We start from the raw sequence: 20,243 nt of genomic DNA on the forward strand, positions 1-20,243 counted from the left end.
ACCAGAACTGAGGTTTGTCTGGATGGCCTTTCAGGAGAGGTTGGGATAGCTTTGGGTGAGTGAAGTTGTGGGACAATGTTTGTATTGGGTAAGAGGGAGATGAGGCAGGGGCCCTCGTCTTGTCTGTTGCTACATCTTCTCTTTACTGTTTTTGCTTTGGTCTAGATGAGAATGCTTGGTCCACCCTGGGCTCTCATCCTGGAGAGGGGGCCAGGAGCCTGGCACAGGGGGCATGATGGGCCCAGCCTCCTCCAACTCCTCCTTACTGCCCCTCCTCCCCACCCCCGCCCACTAGCCTAACCACCAGCCCCTAACCTGCCCCACCTGCCACTTTAAATCTTGGAGGCTGCTGGCCTTGCCCCTCCTACCTCTCCCAGGCTGCTTATCTGGGTCCTGGGGCAGAGGTGGGGGCCTTGGCCTGCCTCCTGGGTGCTGAGATTCTGTTCTGGTTATTTGTGCCATGGAGCTAGGCAAGCAGCGGGAGGGAAGCTGGGTAAGTGTCTGGGGGGTCATGGCCACACTGATGAGAGACACCTGAGATTAGGGACCCTGGAGAGCCATGGAAACTTGGGGGAGCCTTCATTGCTGGGAGGTTATGAGTGGGAGAGGGAGACACAGACTGGGAGCATGGGTGTACCCTCTCTTCTTCACCTCCTAAGCCCCTGGAGGTATCTGAGTATGTGGGGAGTGCTCAGACTAAGTGGAAGGCCTGAAAACACTCATTCTGGGGTCTGGGTATTCAATGTTGACAGCAGCCCACTCTGCTGGGAAGGAGCCCCTTGGGGCTGAGGTGGAGCTGAGGCACCATGGGCCAGTTCTGTTTGACTAGTGTATGTATGCGGAGCACATCTTGTGTGCACCTGCGTCAGGTCCCTGTGGACCCCAGGGTCTGCTTTCCAGCTCTATGTCGGCGCCCCCTGTCTGTGTGCTAGACTGTGTTTATCTGGGTGAGTGTGCGTTTGGCATGTCAGGGCCGGCGTCTCTGTGTACCTGCCTGTTAACGCATACCCAGAGCACGTGTTGTGTTCTTGTGCTGGTGTGTGGGGGTCCCTCTGTGTGTCCCCGTTTCAGCAGGTCTGTGTGTACTATATCTGGATGAGACTGAGTGTCTGTCTTACTGTGGTCTTTAGTGTGCTTACTAGTGTATCTGGGTGCATCCCTGGGGAAGCCCATTCTGGGATAGAATAAGAGAAAGGAAACAGGAAGATGGGAGGAAGCAGGTAGCACAGCAGCCTGCTCACTTCTGGGCTCCTCAGACCTTGGGGTTGGGGCTCTGCTAACCTGAGTCTGGGCCCTGAGCCCCTACTGTCCTAGTTTTCTCTCCTAACAAGACACTGTGTCTGGCTCCAGCCCCATTAGGACCTGGCCTCCTCCCCCTCATACCCCACTCTGTCCACTCTCCCCAGGAGCGCCAACGCCTGGAGACTATCCTGAGCCTGTGTGCGGAGTACATCCGGGCTGATGAGGGCCCCGAGGCTGGGGAGCTGCCCAGTATTAGGGAGGCCACTGCAGCACTGGCCCTGACAGGCCGGAGGCCCTCACGAGGCCTTGCAGGGGCCATTGGGGCCTCTGGGCGGAGCAGTGAGGAGCCTGGAGGTGCCACCCAACGCCTGTGGGAGAGCTTGGAACGCTCAGATGAAGAGAATCTCAAGGAGGAATGCAGCAGCACTGAGAGCACCCAGCAGGAGGTGGGATGTAGGGAGATGGGCAGGGTGAGGGGGCCAAGGTGGGACCCTGCTAGGAGGCAGAGGAAGCAGGTGTGGTGGATGCCAAAGCCCAGTGAAGGGGGAGGAATTGAAGGATCAAGTCTGAGACGAGATCAGGGATGAGATACATAGAAGTGAGGCAAGTAGGGAAGGAAGTGTTGAGGAGTTTCTCAAACTATGAATATGCTTTTATGACCTGCCATGTGCCCCACGTGGGCCTGGCACTTTATTTCTTTTAGCTGAGTCTGTATCACTCCCCTTACAGGTTGGGGAATTTGGCTCCTCTGTCAGCCCAGCTATCCCTTTCAAATGCCCTGAGGAATGGGGAACCATTTTCTTATAATCTGATTTTAGAAGACTCTGGGCTTCCCCAGCTGATGTCTTTCCTCCCTCCTAGCATGAAGATACACCGAGCTCCAAGCTCCAGGGAGAGGTGCTGGCCTTGGAAGAGGAGCGGGCTCAGGTCCTGGGGCGTGTGGAGCAGCTCAAGGTCCGTGTGAAGGAGCTGGAGCAGCAGCTACAGGAGTCGGCCCGAGAGGTGAGCCATGAGGATCCCGACTGGACTCATCTTCAGGCAGATTAAAGGCCCCCAGAGAGGGGCCTGCATCCAACTGCCTTATCTAGCCTTGATGTGGACCCTGGTGTTGCCCCCAGGCTGAAATGGAGCGGGCCCTGCTGCAGGGGGAGAGGGAGGCAGAGCGCACGCTGCTGCAGAAGGAGCAGAAGGCAGCAGACCAGCTGCAGGAGAAGCTGGTGACCTTGGAGACAGGCATGCAGAAAGAGAGGGACAAGGTAACCCACACCTAGCCTGGTCCATTGGTGGGTCCCAGTGGCCTGAGAGAGAAGGAGAAATGCCTTTCCTGGGGCCCCTTACCCCTTACCTCATCACCCATCCTACAAACCAGGTGGTTTCTGTGCCCCTTCAGGGGCAGAGGGCATTGTCCTCTGTGGAAGAGGGCACTGCTAGGGGCTGGGGGCTGGGGTCTTCTCTGTCTGGTCTCTGTGCTACCTCTGGGTGCCTGGGAACCTGCCATTCCAGGCCTCCATGGCTCTTCTTGGAAGTGCCAATGCCTCTTCTTGGGCAGTGAGCGTAGCTTGAAAGACTGGTGCTGGGGAGCGATTCAGGTGTGGGTCTGGAGAATGTCTTCCTCCAAGCATGCCTCAGGTGCTCAGGTCATGGCCTTTGGGAGATGGCCCTCAGGGCTCTGCTTCTCCTGAGTCTTCGGGATCTGCAGCTTCTCGTCCCAGATGGTCCCAGCTCCTGCCCCTGCCCCTTTCAGATTTCGTGCCAGCCTGCAGGGGCTGCTCCATCCCACAAGGGCAGTGCCAGCCACGCCCACGATGCCCAACACCGTGCCAAAAGCTCTGAAGTGGAGGGGCCATCTATTTCTGGATTTGACAGTATTTTTCCAAGAATTAATTTTCTTCTGGATTTTTTGAGTGTCTTCCTCCTGCCCCTCAATTTTGAAGCTCTTGTAAATTCTCCGACAACCCCTTCCCCCCTTTTTTTTTTTTTTTTTTTGAGCTTTGGCTCTGGCCCATAAAACCACACTCCCAAATTCTGTGCCAAATTAACTCCACGCTTACCTACCAGGATGCACTAACGCCCCTTCTAATCACTGTCCTGGACTCGCCGCATGCCCCTAACCACCAGTGCCACCCAGGCAGGGCTGAACCATGCCTGTTCTTGCACTAACTCCTTGGGCACCTCTGTGCCCTTGGTCTCTCCCCCTTAATGCTGCCTCCTTCCTTTCTTGGTGTGGGACCCCAGTATTTTGGTCAAAAAGGAATGGGCAGGGGCACAGCTCAACTTCTTACTGGTGCTTTGGCAGGAGGGGTACAAGTTTAGGAGGAAAGCCTGGGTGAGGAGCTTCTTTAGCCTCATCGGCTCCTCCCATTTGGAGAAGCCCAGGTGCCTCCTCAGGCTGATGCCTGCACAGCAAGGGGAGGCAGGCTGTCCTCGGCTGTCTGCCAACCTTCCCTCTGGGGCCGAGGGGTAAGGATTTCCAGTGGTGGTGGCGTGGGCTGCGAGGGGGCTTGGGCAGAGCTCTCTGCCATACAGTGGCTGCCCTTTCTAGCTGTCCCCTGGGGCTTCCCAAACTCAGACACACCAAGGGGTGGGGGGTAGGGGTGGTGGAAATGGCTGTGCCTCTCTTCCACTTCTGCCCCTGAGCCTTCCAGAATGTAAAGGCTGAGTCCAAGCATGGGGCTCCCTTTCCAGGAGTAGGAAGTTTGGGAGGAGGGGTGGGGGGTGCAGGGCTGGGCATAGGAACTTAGCCTTTCTGAAGGAACCTGCCTAACCTCATTTCTCATTACCTGGAGGGCTGGACTTTGCCTTCTCTCTGGGCCCAGTTATGTGCAACGGTGGTGGTGGCGGTGATGGTGACGGTGGTGGCGACACTGGGAGGGTTTGCTGAGCTTCCCTCCCCAGCCCCCAGCCCCCGGCCCACTCTGACTTTGGAATCAGTAATCATGGTTTCTCCTCTGCCAGTCCTTCGGAGGGGTGACTCACCAACTCCTCCCCTCATACCCTTTCCAGCCCTCAGAGGTGTCATCTCGCCCCAGACTGAACCATCCACCTCCTCTCTCTACCCACTCCTGGGGCTCCCATTACCATGACAACGGCCAACTAATTGCAACCCTTATCCTGCTGAAGTTCAGCCTGCAGTGCCAGCACCCCACCCCCACCCCGGGCCGAGGGAGGAAGGCCAAGGGGGCTGGGCTGGGGTCACCTGAACTGCACTGCTGCAGCATTAACATCCTCAGCTCCCAATGCCTGAATTTAACCCTCACCAGCTCTCCCTTCTTTGCCAGGGTTAAGTTTTGGTCTCTGGGCCCTGGAAGAGGGGGCGGAATGGCGCTAGAGGCTCTTGTTTGCAGCGGGGAACCTGCTTTGGCCTTGGCTGGTTTGGAGAGAAAACAGAGGGCCTTTTCCTAGGCCCTCCCCAAACATTTCTAATTTAAGGGACTCCAAGAGACCAAAATTTCTACCTTGGACCCACACCCCTGCTGTGTCACACCATCCCCTGCGCCCCAGCCCTGTCTTGCACCTCGGCTCTTCCCCACCCCACGCGTCACCTCTCCCTCATCTTCTCCTCTCCTGTCTATTCTCCTCTTTTATTCCTCGTCTGTTCCTCTCTTCTCCTTCACCCCCATTCCCGATCCCTATTTTTTTCTCTCTCTCTCGGCCCCTCACCACCCCCCCTGCCCTCCCTGCCGCTGCCACTGTGCGCCGGGCCGGAGTTGAGGAGTGTGTGTTCTGTTTCTCCCCTGTGCCCCGCCCTCCCCTCCCCCTCCCACCGACCAGGAGAGGGCGGAGCTGGCCGCGGGACGGAGGCACCTGGAGGCCCGCCAGGCGCTCTACGCCGAGCTCCAGACGCAGCTCGATAACTGCCCCGAGTCAGTGCGGGAACAGTTACAGGAGCAGCTGAGAAGGGTCAGTTTCACCAGCCCCCCTTCCCCGGCCCGAGGGCCACCCGCCCGGAAGGAAGACAGGAGAGCGGTGGGACGGGACCACCTGGGCCCTGCAGCACCTGCTGGACACCAGGGTCGGTGCTGTGGCTTGGAGGGGACAGGGACGGACTGGGGGGATCATCTCCTTTCTGCTACTCCAGGCAGCGATGCCCATGAAAGGGGCAAAGCCAAGCAGAGAGGAAAGGGGGTTGGATGGGGGCAGGTCCCTTCCCAGTTTCCCAGGGTCCAACCCCCAGAGTACACGGCTATGGTCTGAGCTTCTAGGCCCAGCCTGGTAGCGGAGCATCCCTCAACCTTCTTTGTCCGTGTCATTCAGGAGGCAGAGGCCCTGGAAACCGAGACCAAACTCTTTGAGGACTTGGAGTTCCAGCAGCTGGAGCAGGAGAGCCGCGCCGAGGAGGAGCGGGAGCTGGCTGGCCAGGGGCTGCTGAGAAGCAAGGCTGAGCTGCTGCGGAGCATCGCCAAGAGGAAGGTGTGCTCCTGGGTGTGTTATAGAGCATCCCCGATATTAAACGGGTTCCTGGCTGTGGGTCCTCACCCGCGCGCTTTAAAGGGACTTATGAATACTCTACTACAGACACACACAAAAGGGTTAATAAAAGGTTTATTTACAAGAGGAAAGGAAATAAGGAAAATGTACAACTCAGGGAGAAAATAGGGAAATAAAGTCTTTAATGCGTCCTACCCGATCCGACGACCTGGAAACCCCAAAGTCACTCTCAGAGCTGACCGGACGCTGCTGCTGGCCAAGAGCCCAAAAATGGAGAGCGCCCCCAAAGCCCACGTGTCTGCCTTTTGTATCCACCTGGCTGCTTAACCCCACCCTCAGGTCCCAGCCACCTTCCCTTTGGTGGTGATGGGATTTGGAGTTCCCAGTGTCTTTGGCTTTGACCTGGGGTGGGGGTGGAGTCCACAAAGCCTGTATGGAATTTGCTTTGGGACCGCCTTTTCCCCCTAACAGGTGCTCAGTAGCAGATTCAGGGTCTGGGATTGATTTCCCAACCGATGGCTTCCTTGCAGTTTATGTCACCTTTCTGAACCTCAGTTTCCACAACTGTAAAGTAAAAGCAATAGCAGGCTAATGTAAGAATCCAGCAAGGTGATGTATGTGAAAACAGCATAGGATGTGACCGTAGGTAGCAGTCAGCAAACAGCAGCTAGTGTGTGAAGCCCTTATTCATTCCCCTCAGTCTTCCGGTGCAATGGGCTGGGCTCACTTTGGAGCTGGGCACTGGCTGGGCAGGGAAGTGAAAGATGGAGCTGGAGGGAGCCGAAGAGGGGGGCTTGCTCCTGTCCGTGTGGCGCTCTCTGTCTTGTGGAAGTGCTGGGACATACCCAGAGACCCGATATCTGGATATTAGAGCCAGCCAGGGGTGCTAGAAAGGGCATCAGCTGGGTTTCAGCCTTGGCTCAGCCCTGCCTTGGCTGAGCCACGAAGCAACGGGATTGTATTCTGGCCAGCGTTGGAGTGCCAGAAGCTGTGGTTGTCTGTTCTGGACCCCAGCCAGTCCAGAGCAGGGTGATGAGACGGGTGTGTGTGTGTGTGTGTAGGAGGAGGAGGCTTGTGTTAAGCAAGGGTTAGGAAGATGTTGGGGAGGGTGGCCCAGGTGGCTCTCACCCTGACTGATACTGGGTGACAGTGACTGACACAGGTGCATGCAGTTTGCCCAGGTGGCATGAGTGGTTGGGAGGTGACAGCAGCGAGATTGGGGGAGGGGTGTCAAAAAGTGGTGAGTTGGGGGCTTGAGGGCCACCCTGAGTTTGGTAGTGGGGGCCTGCTAGAGCTCCTGCCTGACCCTAGAGCCCTTGCTTCTCTCCCTGAGCTGCTCTGCCTTACAGATGTACTCACTTGCAGATACGAGGCTTGTGAAGGAAGAAAGCGGGTGCTTCCCAAGCCCATGGCGGTGCCAGGAGGCTTCCTTGGACCACCTCATATGGTCCTTATGATGGCCACACAAGCCCATGCTCTTGCCCCCATTTTATAGATGTGTAAACTCTGGCTCAGAGCTACATCTTTGTCTAAAACCTACCAGCGTAGGGCATCTCTGGTGGCGCAAGGGGTTAAGCACCGCACTATGAAGCAAGCGGCAGCCTCTGCAGCATGAGTTCGATCCCCGGCTGGCCAGGGAGCAACCCTCATGGCGAGGCAGACCTCTCCTGTCTCGCCCGCTGCTCCCCTCAGCAGTGTATTCCAGTCAGTCTGCCTGTTCTGTTCCCCACTATGTCCCTGGTGAATCCTCTCACCCCCTGCATCTCTGGCCTGTGTACCCCAGCTCTAGTATGCATAAATAAATAAATCTTTTAACTTTTTTTTTTTTTTTAAAGATTTATTTATTTATTTATACATACAAGCACTGGGTACAGTCAGAAGCGCGGGAGGGTGAGAGAATCCACCAGAGCCAGAGCGGAGAGCAGAGCAGGCAGAAGGACCGAAGTACACTGCTGAGGGGAACAGTGGGCGGCAGGAGAGGTCTGCGCACCATGTGGGACCCTCCTCCGGTGGCCGGGGAGCAGCCGGGGATCGAGCCGGCGCTGCAGAGGCTGCGGGCAGCTTCGCAACCCAGCGCTCAACCGCTGCGCCACTGGGGAGGCCCAATAAATAAATCTTTTAAAAAAATAATAAAACCTACCAGCATATAAACTTAGAGTCAGAATTGGAACCCAGGCCTCCTTGGCCTCCACTGGCCTGCACTGGGGCGCAGGCCTGCCACTTCTCAAGCCTCTTCCTCTTTCCTTCAAGAGACATTCAGCAGGGAACCTTAGGTCAGCTACGCTGTCCCTTTGAGGTCGGTCCCTGTGGGAGTTGGGAGGAGGCCTAGGAAACTGGAACTCAGCCCCTGGGACCTGGGGTGACATTCTTCCCTTTGCTTCTCATGAGCCTTGCAGCTTCCATCCCATGGCTCCCAAGGGCCCACGCGCGCCAGGATCTATCTGCTGTGGTGGCCGGTGCCCCTTATTCGTTCCTCTCTGATTCAGAGTGCTGGCGTTGGAATCCCACAGATCTGGTTCTAATGTAGCTTTTCTACTTAGTAGTTAAGACACTTTCATTCCTAAACACGTCAGTGTTCTTATCAGTAAAATGGGCATAAAGGCCTCTGGTTCATAAGGGAGTTAAATGAGATAACAAATGCAAAGTGTTTAGCAGTTTCTGGCTCCTAACAGGTTCTCAGTAAACAGCAGCTCTTTTTCTTTTTTTAAAGATTTATTTTTATTTATGCATATAAGAACTGGGGTGTAGGGCCTCCCCAGGTGGTGCAGGTGGTTGAGTGCAACGCTGTGAAGCTGTCCGCAGCCTCTGCAGCACTGGTTCGATCCCTCCTGGCCGGGGAGGGTCCCACATGGCATGCAGACCTCTCCTGCCACCCTCAGCTCCCCTCAGCAGTGTATTTCAGTCAGTCTGCCTGTTCTGTTCCCCGCTCTGTCTCTGGTGAATCCTTTCATCCTCCTGTGCTTCTGGCCTGTACCCTGGTTCTTGTATAAAAACAAATAAATCTTAAAAAAAAAGAACTGGGGTGTAGGCCAGTGGTGTGGGCATGAGAGGATGCACCAGAGACAGAGTGTGGAACAGAACAGGCAGATCTCCTGAAATACACTGCTGAGGGGAGCAGCAGGCAAGACAGGAGGGGTCTGCTGCACCTTTTGTGAGTTAGCTCCCTGGCTGGGGATTGAACTCAGGCCACACTGCTGATAGCTTGATAGTGCTGAGACTTTAACCCCTATGCCACCAGGGAGGCCCTCAACTGCAGCTCTTGCTGTGAGGATTACTCCCTGGCCTTTTTCCTTTGCTTGGGCTGACCCCAGATTAAAGACAACTACCTTTTTCATTCACTCTTCTCTAATGTAGTGCTTGAAGGGTGATGATTTAAGATCACCTCTTCAGGAAGCCCTCTTAGGATTAATCCAGCCAGTGCCCATCCTTTTCTCTCACTTACTGTTCATTTCTTTTTAGCACCTGATTGTTGAGCCAGGCACTGTGCTAAGCCTGGAGATGTGGCGACACAAAAGACCTCGCACTGCCCTTGGATCAGAGAGCCTGGGTGCAGTGGTGGTGACGAGACATAGATTCTCAAGTAATAATACAAGCCAAGTGGTGCTGCAGAGGAAGGAGCAAGGAAATGGAGTGGTGATCAGGAAAACTGCTGGAGAGGAGATGGCTTTCAGTCTGGTCTCGGGGGTATAAGTCAGCTTTTGATGATGACAGGGGCAGCTCTGCTGGGCTCAGGGGGTAGTGTAAGAAGGCCTGTGCTGCCCGGGAGCTCTCTGTACCAACTGAGAGAGCACAGAGGGCTCGGAGTGGGAGAGGCGTTGGACAGCACAGACCCAGTTTGGGATCCCTTGAATGCCGGCTTAGAAGTGCGTGCTTATCCTATGAGTAATGAACCACTGACAACTGGGGGGAGAAGAGTGATCTGACCTTACTTGTGGATTTTTAAAAATGTGTTCAGGCAATGTATTTTTTTTTTTAAAGATTTATTTATCCTTCGCCGGTGGCCGGGGATCGAACTGGCGCTGCAGAGGCTACGGGCAGCTTTGCAGCCCAGCACTCAACCACTGCGCCACCAGGGGAGGCCCAGGCAATATACTTTTTTTTTTTTAAGAGAGAATGCATTAATTTTTATTTTTATTATTTAAGATTTATTTAATTAATTATTTATTTATACAAGCACTGGGTACAGTTAGAAGCGCGGGAGGGTGAGAGAATTCACCAGAGCCAGAGTGGGGAGCAGAGCAGGTAGAAGGACCGAAGTACACTGCTGAGGGGAGCAGCGGGCGGCAGGAGAGGTCTGCGCGCCATGCGGGACCCTCCTCCGGTGGCCGGGGAGCAGCCGGGGATTGAACCTGCACAGCAGAGGATGTGGGGCAGTTTCGCAACCCAGCGCTCAACCGCTGCACCACCAGGGAGGCCCTAGGCAATATACTTTTAAGAAAGCTTAGAAAATTCAGATAAGCAAGCAAACAAAACAGCCCTCAAAGGCCATTTTAGGAAGATCCTGTGGCAGTGTGGAGTTGTTGGCGAAAGTGTCCAACATGGGCAAGCAGAGGGCTTGGATTTGGGTGGTGGCACTAAGGGTGGCGTGGGGGGTGGCCATGTCAAGAACTGTTCACTAGCTCCAGAATTTGGGGAATGTTGACCTGGAGGAAGGGTTGGGAGAAAGGAGATTTGGGGATTCTGGTTTTGATGACACAGGGGTCACTGGCCCCGGGTGGGCCGAGGGAAGAGGCTGACCAGAGCAGCCTGAGATTTCCTGGGGTGAGTTGAGGCCAAGCAGAAGAGCCGGTTGATTCCCTTCACCACGCCCAGGATTTCTGGGCAGGAAAGACAACTGAGCCTCCCCTTGGGCTCAGCCCTGTCATCCAGGGCCTTACCAACTACCCTCTCCTCCAGGAGCGCCTGGCAGTCCTGGACAGTCAGGCTGGACAGATTCGGGCCCAAGCTGTGCAAGAGTCAGAGCGCCTGGCCCGGGACAAGAATGCCTCCCTGCAACTGCTGCAGAAGGTAACCCCAGTCTGGGGTGGGGGTGGGCCAGGGGGAGTGGGAGGTGAGCACAGAGGTCAGGAAAGAATTTGTTAGCCTGTGGGGTTCCCCTTCACTTGGTCACCTCCCCTGTTGTCATTCCCCTCCTTTCTGAGATTCTGCCACTTGGGACTTACAGGAGAAGGAGAAACTGGCTGTGTTGGAAAGAAGATACCATACACTCACAGGAGGCAGGCCTTTCCCGAAGACCACATCCACCCTCAAAGAGGTAATGAGGTTGGGCCAGTCCAAGCTTCAGTCCCAAGGGGTCTCCTGAGAGGTCCTGAAGCAACATGTGGTACCTTCACTCCAGTGACTGAGGCTGAGTATGGGGACATTTTCCAGAACTGGAGAGATCTGAGTCGGAGTGGCTGGGGCCTGGGGTTGGGCCTGGTGTGGCCATCAGTTGCTTTTTTTCAGTTACCCTTCCGGCTCCCAGGGGCTCACTTGTCTTACCGTTTGGGGTGACAGGATACATCGGGGGATTCAGGAGGCATGGGGGAGGTGGATGGTAAGCTCAGAACTTTGGTAAGGGGCAGGGCTGGGTAGCTAAACTCACGGGGGAGCAGAGGGATCTTGGGGTACTGATCCTGGAGCTCCTTTGGCTTCAGTCTATAGCCGCGCTTGTGATTCAGAAGTAGGTACTGAGGCACCTTCGCTGCTTTTTCCTGAGTTTTACGTGCCTGGTGTGTGAGGTCTAACCAGGACATGCCCAGTTTCCTGAGCTCTTTCCCTTCCCTCCTGCCTCACTGCACAAGCAATGTAGGCCTGGGTTGAGGTGGTGTGGCTCAGTGTGAGGGCTGGGACCCCTCACTACGTACGCTTTCTGTAGGCTGAACTGCTCATCTCCGAGTCCTCAGAGGTGAGGCTGGGGACTGCGGCTCTGGGCCCATTTCCAGGGTCTTCTCAGCCTGGCGCCGCCTCAGTCCCCTCAACCCCACCTGCTTCCACTCAGCGCTGCCCCAAAGCACAAGAGGTAATCACAGCTAAATGCCTGCTCTGTGTGCCCACTGCCTCCTGCCTGCTTGCTGATCCCCAACCTACAGTTCTTTGCAAGGGTCCAGCTGAGGGCACGTGACAATAATCTTTGGGCCAGATTTTGCCAGAGCTTCAGTGAGGTGCCATCCTGCTGGTCCACATGGGCCGGGCAGCCAATAAATCCGATTATTGGTTTGCATAGATCTTGCATGCTGTTCCTCAGTTCTTAGCCTGCTGGACCCTCAGGCTCATTTTTCCTTTTCTGTGATCCCTGGAGTAAGGTCTCCAGAGTTAAGCCAGCATGGGCCCCCCTGGAGAGGGCAGGTTTTGAATCCTGTGCTTTGACTAAGTGTGTGCTTTGGATGCCTACCATGCCCCCCAGACCTAGATAAACTCAGAGTTCTAAGGTTTGCTCAGGGAGTCTGCTCGGCCCTGTCCCCCCAGCCCACACCGAGGTATCCTTACAACTTCCCGAGGCCTCACCCCTGGGAAGCGGGCCTGTTTTTTCTCCCTGGGCTTTGCAGGTGTCTCTGCTTAGGTCTTTCTCAAAGCCCATGTTGCTCCTACCTCGGTGGTGTCTCTGCCCCCGCCCCTTCTAGCTCCTGCCCCATCAGATGAAGTTCAAGGGACCCTTGAGAACGGTGTGGCTGTGCTTGATGCTGCATGTGTGTGCCCTAGTGGGGATGCCTGAGGTGTTGGAAACAGAGGGTTCTCTGGGAGTTGGTGCTGGTCCTTGGTGGGCTCTCGGAAGGCCCTAAGCTTTTCTGTCTGCCCCTAGCCCAGGGCACCCCCCAGGGAGGAGCCTTCAGGGTCTGCCTGGGGCAGGGACAGGTTGCCAAGGCAGCCTTGAAAGTGGAGGTCGGTCATTCAGTTCAGACAGTCGGTTCTGCCTGTGGTTTCCTCGTCCTCCGCACCGTCCGCAGCTGCCACAGTCACAGTGGGCCGCTGGACTCCCCCCTCTGCTCTGGAGTTTGCATTGAAGTGGTGGCCCGTGGCATGGAGTATGAGTGTCAGGTGCCTGGTTGAAGCCTGTTGACCTCTGCCCATCCCTCCCCACCCACTGGGTCCCCTAGGAGTATGTGAGCCTGGCAGAGGTGCTCCAGCTGTGCTCCCGCTTGGACCCCCAGGCTTCTGCTGCTTCCCCCAGCGTGCTCGCCCAGCCCTTGCCTGACAGTGAGGTACCAGCCACCGAGTGAGCCCCCTTCTGCCCAAGTGGATGCCCTGGATTTCCCCTTAGGCCTGGGCGACGGGGGGTGGGGAGGTGGCAGCAGCATCTGTCTCAACAGCGAGGGAGAAGGGCAGCTGGCATCAGTGGATTTGAGAGTGACTGCCTTCTTCCCTGGGCCTCTGGAGCCGTCTACTGCTCCTAATTCTCGAAGGGGGCCGGCCTTCTGCTCTCGCATGAGGGTGAGGCGCCACCGAGGGACTGGCTTTCCTGGGCTCTGCAGGCCGCCTCTGTTCTGTGCTTCTGCTCTTCCCTCGCCCGTGGGCGGGGCGCTCTGTGGGTTCAGTCCCATTAACCTCTCGTATCCCTTCTCTGTCCCGGCTTCCCCCAAGTACGTGACCCTCGAGCAGCTAAAGGCAATGTGGGGCACCTCGCCCACACCTGCAGCCCCGGCGTCAGGCCTGCCTCTGTGGGCCACGGCCTCCCGGGACCTGGCTCCCGCCGCCCGCCTTCCTCCCGTGCCGCCCTCCTCCTCCTCCTCCGCTTCTGTCGCGCCTGCACCCAAGGTGGGTGGTCTGTGTTCCTGCCCCGGCCCGCTGCTGGCGGCTCTGTCTGCGTGTTGCCTGTGTTCCCGGCTTCTCAGCTCTAGGCCAGCCCAGGGCGTGCTCCGCGCCTGCAGGCTCTGGCTGGCTGGCGACGTCGCGGCTGGCGTGGCCTGCGTGGCCCGCGTCTGTGGTCTGGGAGTTGTGGCCTGTGTTCTTGAGCTCTGCAGCCCATTCACTGCAACTGTTTTCTCACGGTTTTTCTCTTCTCTTCCTTCATGCGCTCCTTCTCCTGTCCTTCCTTCCCTCTCCCCGCCCCTCCCGGTTCCCGTGTGTTCCTGATCCTTCCTCCCACCCTCCCTCATCTGCCTTTTCTTCCTGCCCCTTTGTCTATCCCTCATTTCCTGACCTTTGCCCTTCCTGCTCCCTCTCCTCCCCCGCCCCTCCCCACGCCCTGCTCCAGATGGAGAAGCTGCTACTCCCCGCGGTAGACTTAGAGCAGTGGTACCAGGAGCTGATGGCCGGGCTGGGGACTGGCCTTGCTGCAGGCTCCCCTCGCTCCTCTCCCCCGCCTCTGCCTGCCAAAGCTTCCCGCCAGCTGCAGGTAACCCCCGCCTTCACTGCCCTTCCTTGCCCAGACCCTGCGCCTCTCTGCTCTGAGAACCTCCTGCCGGTGCGTCAACCGCACAAGTACCACCTTGAATGGGGAGGAGGGTCAGTTGAGCCAGGGCAACCTCTGGGCCCTGAGAGGGCAGTGAGCACCCCCACCCAGGCAGCCCTCCTGGCACTTTGGGCACCTGGAGGGTCAGACTCCCAAGTCCCAGAGTGCCAGGAGGGCCTGTCCGTTGGAGGGGTTCTGGAGCAGGGGTCAGGGTAGAGTCTGTCACCTCAGGCTGGGATGCACAGTGGGCCTCTCCTCCTTGGCTGTGCTCAACCCCAGAACTTCTCGCCCCATCTGGGGGCCTGACACGCTCTTGCGTCTGTCACAGCTGTCCTGGGAGACCTGCCAGCATTTTGCTCTCCTGGTCTCAAGGTGACCCTTGGAGGCTTGACCCAGGGGCCAAAGACTTTAACGTGACAGCCCTGAGGACCTGCCCAAGACTCCTCACAGCTGCTCTGGGAGGCATGGACCTGCTTGAGCCTGCCGCCAGCTTTTGACTATGGGGGCAGGGAAAGGGACATGGGTAGTCTCTCCCCAAATCTCACTCCACTGACCAGATGTAACGCCAAAGATCCCAGCATTCAACATTCACTCTTTGCGCTCAGCCATGGCACCTCCTGGACGGCGACCTCAGCCAAAATTCCATGTTCTCTTTGGTAGGCGTTTGATTCCTGTAATGGGTGGCACCTCTACCTTGTGCCTGGCTGGTTAGAGATTTTTATGTTTCAGTTCAATTAATCATCACCAAGGCCTCTGAGGGAGATGTTCGTTCCCCTTTACGGATCAGACACTGGGGCCCAGAGAAGCTGCGTACTCGCCAAGGCCACAGCCTAGGAAGTAATGGAGCCTCCATGATGGTCAGGCTTCTAACACCAAAGACCGTGGTTTTTAGTCTGGCCTCCCCCCAGCCCTTTACAGACAAGGAAGCCAAGGCCCAGAGTGGGCGTGCATGGCCCAAGGCCACACCCGCTCTTAGTGGCAGACCTGGGGCCAGAGGGAACCCCGGCCTGCAGTTGGTCTGCGGAGCACCTCTGCCCAACACCGTTAACTCCTGCCTGGGTCAGCTTACAGGGCCTTTCTAAGATGCTGGTTGGACGAGGGGGTGACTTCAGGAGGAGCAACCTAGAAAGTAGGCTTGGCAGCTGTCACTAGCACCTGCTTGTTGGGCTGGCCCGGGAGGCCAGTGCTGTTGTCAGCTAGAGACAGAGGCCTGGTGCCAGGGCAGCACCTTGGATCACAGCCAGCCTAGGTGGCATTGGGGTGATGGCTACTGGGAGAGTTGGGGTTCACCGGGCAGTGTCTCTTCCCTCCAGGTTTACCGCTCCAAGATGGATGGTGAAGCCGCCAGCCCCCTGCCCCGGACCCGCAGCGGCCCTCTCCCCTCTTCCTCTGGGTCTTCCTCCTCCTCCTCCCAGCTCAGCGTGGCTACCTTGGGCCGCAGCCCCTCCCCGAAGGTCTGAGGGCTGCGTGTGTGGCCGGGTGGTGGCGAGGGAGGGGTGGAGGCCGCCACACTGGGAAGAGGCCAGAGTCACCTTGGCCTTGAGGAGGGTCTTCTGAAGCGCTGGCCTTAGTGCTCCATTTCCCTCTGCAGAGCGCTCTGCTTGCCCAGAATGGCACAGGCAGCCTTCCTCGCAACCTGGCAGCCACGCTGCAGGACATTGAGACCAAACGCCAGCTGGCCCTGCAGCAGAAGGGTGAGTGGCTGCAATGCCAGTTGTCTTGCTCCCCCGGGCGACCCTGGACCTAGTCCTCTACCGTGCTCGTCCACGCCCTTTAATCCAAGAGCAGAAAGAATTTAGATTAGACACCCAAAGAACTTTCTGGATATTTATTGAAAGACTAAGGACAGGGGGCTCAAGGTGCCGGGGGTCTGGGGTTTTTTTTTTTTTTTTCAAGATTTATTTATGCATACAAGAACCAGGGTATAAGCCAGAGGTACAGGGGGTGAGAGGATTCACCAGAGACAGAGCAGGGAGCAGAACAGGCAGACTGACTGAAATACACTGCTGAGGGGAGTAGCGGGCGAGTCAGGAGAGGTCTGCTGCGCCATGTGGGTAGCTCCCTGGCTGGCCCAGGGATAGGACTCGTGCTGCAGAGGCTGCGGATAGCTTCACAGTGCTGTGCTTCACTCCTTGCGCCACCAGGGAGGCCCATGGGAGATGTTTCTTGACGAGCCCAGGAAGCAGGGGACATGCTTGTTGACTAGACAAGGACAAACTCCGCCCTGTCCAGAGGCAGGGGGATGGCTTCATGGCCTCGTGCCCTGAGACACTGGCTTGGGAAACCAAGAGTCCTTGTTGCTTGATTACATTTTGGTTGTTTGGAAAGCCCATGCCTGTGCTCTCTCTCCTCTCATCCCCTCTGTGTCTCTCTACTCCCCACTCTGCCTGGGGGCCCCCCACACCAGTTGAGTTGCTTCCCGCTGAGCCCCTCCCAACCGACGACCCAGCAGGTAGAGCGTAGGTCACTGAGGCCCTGGCTCTGGCCAGGCAGCCCCTGCCTGCACCCGGCCTCCGCATGATGGCTCCAGGCTGAGCTGGGTTGGGGTCTCTGGCTGGCCTCGCCCCTCGAGCTGAGCTCTGTCTGGTCTCAGCTGTGCTTCTCCTTGTCTGTCCTCTCCTGCTGCTGTTGCTTTGCTTCTGCACTGTTGCTGGGTCTGCACTGATGCCGGGTCCTCCTAGGAGTCCCGTCTTCCGTCCCTTCCCCCTCCCCAGCAGGCAGGATGGGTGCATGTGTCCTGCTCACCTATCAGGCCTTGGAGCCACCTAGCCATCATGCCGCTGGGGCGCCACCTGGGCAGGTTCTGTGTCCTGTGTGGGCTCAGGATGCAGAAAGCGCTGCAACCAGACTGGGCTCCTGGGGCCCGTCGTGCAGGCGACAAGCCTTGGCTGGGCAGCCGAACCTGGGGCTGTGGGGGGCTTCAGGGAAACTGGTGGGGGGTGAGGGGCGCCCGTGTTAACCTCTGCCTGCTTGGCTCTCCCCTCTGTCTGTAATGCAACCCTGTCCTCCCCAGGTGGGTGGGTGCCCACTGTGACCCCTGCTGTCCCTCTCACAGGGCAGCAGGTGATTGAGGAGCAGCGGCGGCGACTGGCTGAGCTAAAGCAGAAAGCAGCAGCCGAGGCCCAGTGCCAGTGGGATGCCCTGCATGGGGCAGCCCCCTTCCCGGCAGGCCCCTCGGGCTTCCCCCCACTCATGCACCACTCCATCCTGCACCACCTGCCGGCTGGGCGGGAGCGCGGGGAGGAGGGTGAGCACGCCTACGACACGCTGAGTCTAGAGAGCTCCGACAGCATGGACACCAGCATCTCCACGGGGGCCAACTCTGCCTGCTCCCCCGACAACATGTCCAGGTACTGACCCCGCCCTCCCCCACGCCAGGGCCTACCTCTGCCCCGGGCCTCTGCGGCTTCTAGATGCACCTGCCTCCCCCCTCCGCAGTACGAGCGGCTTGGATGTGGGGAAGATCGAGGAGATGGAGAAGATGCTGAAAGAAGCTCACGCGGAGAAGAGCCGGCTCATGGAGTCCAGGGTGAGACTGACTGATCGGGGCCTCAGAGCTGCCCCCTCGCCACACGCACACCTGCCCGGGGCTGTGCTCCACCCTCAGTCCTTTCACCCACTTTAGCGAGGAAGAAAGAGTTTGGAAAGATTGTGTTCCTCAAGGGGGGGTGGGGGGCAGGGAGCTTGGTGAGATTACAGGTCTCACAGCCTTTAGAAAGGAGGAGGCAGCGGTAACCATTGTCTAGCCTTGAATTTCCTGTGTGGGAACTTCCAGGCTGTGTGTTTACTTCTGCTGATATTTTGGCCAGCACAGGCCTTTCGATCGTGCGTCTGAGTGGCAGGTCATTCCTCTTGGGGGTGGTTAGGAAAAGCAGGAACCGGGGGTTGAGGGGAAGGGACAGAAGATGTCCCTTGGTGCATGTCCGAGGCAGAGCAGTGTTGGCTGGGCGCCCGGGAGAGTGGCGGGGGCAGAGGGAAGTCACTCTTCCTTCACGTGGGCCTGGAGCTGGACCCAGCACAGAGGCGCCAGCAATTTACCCGGCCGAGGCAGCCGTGCATGGGAGGACTCAGAGGGTCAGCAGAAGCTGCTGGGTCTGAGGTAAGGGCAGGACCCAGGGAGAAGTCGGCAGCCAGGCCACCAGAAAGGAACAGCTCTTAGTCATATGCACGTGAAGGGCAGGTTTGCAGACAGCTCTTGACAAATGGAGAGAGGGGATTCTGCTGTTTTGAGCCAGGAAGAAATGGCAAGTGGGAGTTAAAGATACGAAGGTTGGCATTATTTTTTTTAAAGATTTATTTATTCATGCATACAAGAACTGGTGCGCAGGCCAGATGTGAGGGCGGGTGAGAGGATTCACCAGAGACAGAGCGGGGAGCAGAACAGGCAGACTGACCGAAACACACTGCTGAGGGGAGCAGCAGGCGAGACAGGAGAGGTCTGCTGCGCCATGTGGGCCTCTCCCTGGCTGGCCAGGATCGAACCCGCGCCACGGAGGCTGAGTAATGCTGCACAGCGCTGTGCTCAACCGCTGCGCCACCAGGGAGGCCCAAGGTCGGCATTATTGATGAAGATATGAAACACCACCAACAGGCTCTAGATTTAATGATTTCTTCTAATGACCTTAAAAATCTTTATATAATGGCTTTCGTAAGTTCATTTTTTTCCCTTAAAATTTGAAGTTCAGCAACAAATGTTTCCAATCTGGAGTTTCTAAGGGCCCTAGTGATTAGGGAAGTGGGTTGTACTAGCTGTCAGAAGCAGCTGTTCTAAGTTCAGATAAACATAAGTGCCCCATTTATTTGTTGAGCACTTTGTTCTGCTGGAGTGAGTGATGGGCGTTTACATACAGGATTTTGTTTTACCTTAGTCCATCAGGAGCACCATTTTACAGATGAGGTAGCTGAGGCTTAGGGAGTTTAAATGATTGTCAGAGTCACAGAACTCTGGGTGGTAGCAGGGCCTGGCAGAAGCCAGGAGGGTCTCATTTTAAAACAAGCTCTTCTCCAAGGCCCTTGAAGTGGGTGGGTTTTGAGGCTGATGGGTCCTTGCGTCAGGCTGCCCTCGGAGCTGGGTGCCTCCTGCAGCTCTGCCCTCCAGCCTGAGGAGGGGTTGCACGGGTGGGGGGAACATGCCTCAGTACTGACCCCTGGCTTTGGGGGCACTGGGGGGGCAGGAGCGGGAGATGGAGCTCCGGAGGCAGGCCCTGGAGGAGGAGCGGAGGCGGAGGGAACAGGTGGAACGGAGGTTGCAGAGCGAGAGTGCCCGGAGGCAGCAGCTGGTGGAGAAGGAAGTCAAGATGCGGGAGAAGCAGTTTTCCCAGGTCAGTGGGTGATGGGTGGATTGCCTTGAAGGTGGTGCTGTGGAGGGCTAGGGCTATCCCAGGATTCCCCTGCTGGTCTGTAAAACTTGTATGGCTCCTGAAAATACTGTTCTTGACTTTTCCTGAAACTTATTTGGCCTCAGGGAACAAAAACCCATTGGGGCAGACATCCAGGGTCAGAGGAGAGGGTCTGGAAAGGCCTCCCAGGGAGGGGAGCTGAGAATCAAGGAGGCTCCCCTCGGTCCTTCTCAGGGGCCTCATCTCTGTTTCGTGAGCTGCCCGTACCTCCTTCCTGCTTCCCTGATGCCATCCTGTGCCTGGTTCATGGCTGTCCTGGCCCTTTCCTGGGGGCTTTTCCCACTCCAGGCCCCCACCACCAGCACATGGCCTCACCCTGACTTTGTTTATATCTCCAAGACAGATTTGTACTAGTTTCTCCCTGGGAGGCTTGGAAACCTACCCATCTCTCTGGTCCAGATCCCATGCCACCCCACCCTGCAGCCACAGGAGCCTGTGGGATTCAGACAGGCTGCCCCTTCCTATTGGACCTCTCTGTAGGTCTCACCAGGGTGGGGATCTTGGGGGATCTCCCTGATTTCCTGCTGTGAAAAGAAATTTAATGGGTCACCACCTCGTTAGGCTTGGGAGCTAAGAAATAATCAGCGGCTGTTTAACCTTTGCTTGGGATCTGTCAGATGCCCAGCTTCTCTTTCCCGCCTCAGTCAGGTCTGCTATGGGACGTGGGCAGAGTCTTTGGGGCACTCCCTAGAAGTTATGGGTGTTTTTTTTATTTTTTCCCAAAAATTTCTTTATGCATACAAGAACTGGGGTACAGGCCAGAGGTATGGAGAGAGAGAGGATTCACCAGAGACAGAGTGGGG

At 57.1% G+C, this 20,243-nt stretch overlaps 1 protein-coding gene across 11 annotated transcripts in view; it reads left to right on the plus strand.

Annotated features, from left to right (window-relative positions):
• PHLDB1 (pleckstrin homology like domain family B member 1) overlaps window positions 1–20,243 on the plus strand; it is a 45,645-nt gene that overhangs the window by 20,428 nt on the left and 4,974 nt on the right. For 6 of the 11 annotated variants that reach the window (XM_037505389.2, XM_037505388.2, XM_037505391.2 and 3 more), the window contains 13 exons: window positions 1,407–1,688; window positions 2,104–2,244; window positions 2,361–2,498; window positions 5,014–5,142; window positions 5,497–5,652; window positions 10,567–10,677; window positions 10,835–10,924; window positions 13,844–13,984; window positions 15,355–15,495; window positions 15,633–15,735; window positions 17,097–17,391; window positions 17,480–17,570; window positions 19,216–19,362. In XM_037505389.2, the coding sequence (XP_037361286.1) occupies window positions 1,407–1,688; window positions 2,104–2,244; window positions 2,361–2,498; window positions 5,014–5,142; window positions 5,497–5,652; window positions 10,567–10,677; window positions 10,835–10,924; window positions 13,844–13,984; window positions 15,355–15,495; window positions 15,633–15,735; window positions 17,097–17,391; window positions 17,480–17,570; window positions 19,216–19,362 (1,965 nt within the window). The remainder of the gene's footprint in view (window positions 1–1,406; window positions 1,689–2,103; window positions 2,245–2,360; window positions 2,499–5,013; window positions 5,143–5,496; window positions 5,653–10,566; window positions 10,678–10,834; window positions 10,925–13,843; window positions 13,985–15,354; window positions 15,496–15,632; window positions 15,736–17,096; window positions 17,392–17,479; window positions 17,571–19,215; window positions 19,363–20,243) is intronic. The other 5 variants (XM_037505385.2, XM_037505386.2, XM_054693138.1 and 2 more) reach the window with 5 other exon arrangements.

The sequence above is a fragment of the Talpa occidentalis genome, unplaced genomic scaffold, assembly GCF_014898055.3.
Source record: "Talpa occidentalis isolate TD23 unplaced genomic scaffold, MPIMG_talOcc4v2.1 talOcc4.12, whole genome shotgun sequence".
NCBI classification, from domain to species: domain Eukaryota; kingdom Metazoa; phylum Chordata; class Mammalia; order Eulipotyphla; family Talpidae; genus Talpa; species Talpa occidentalis.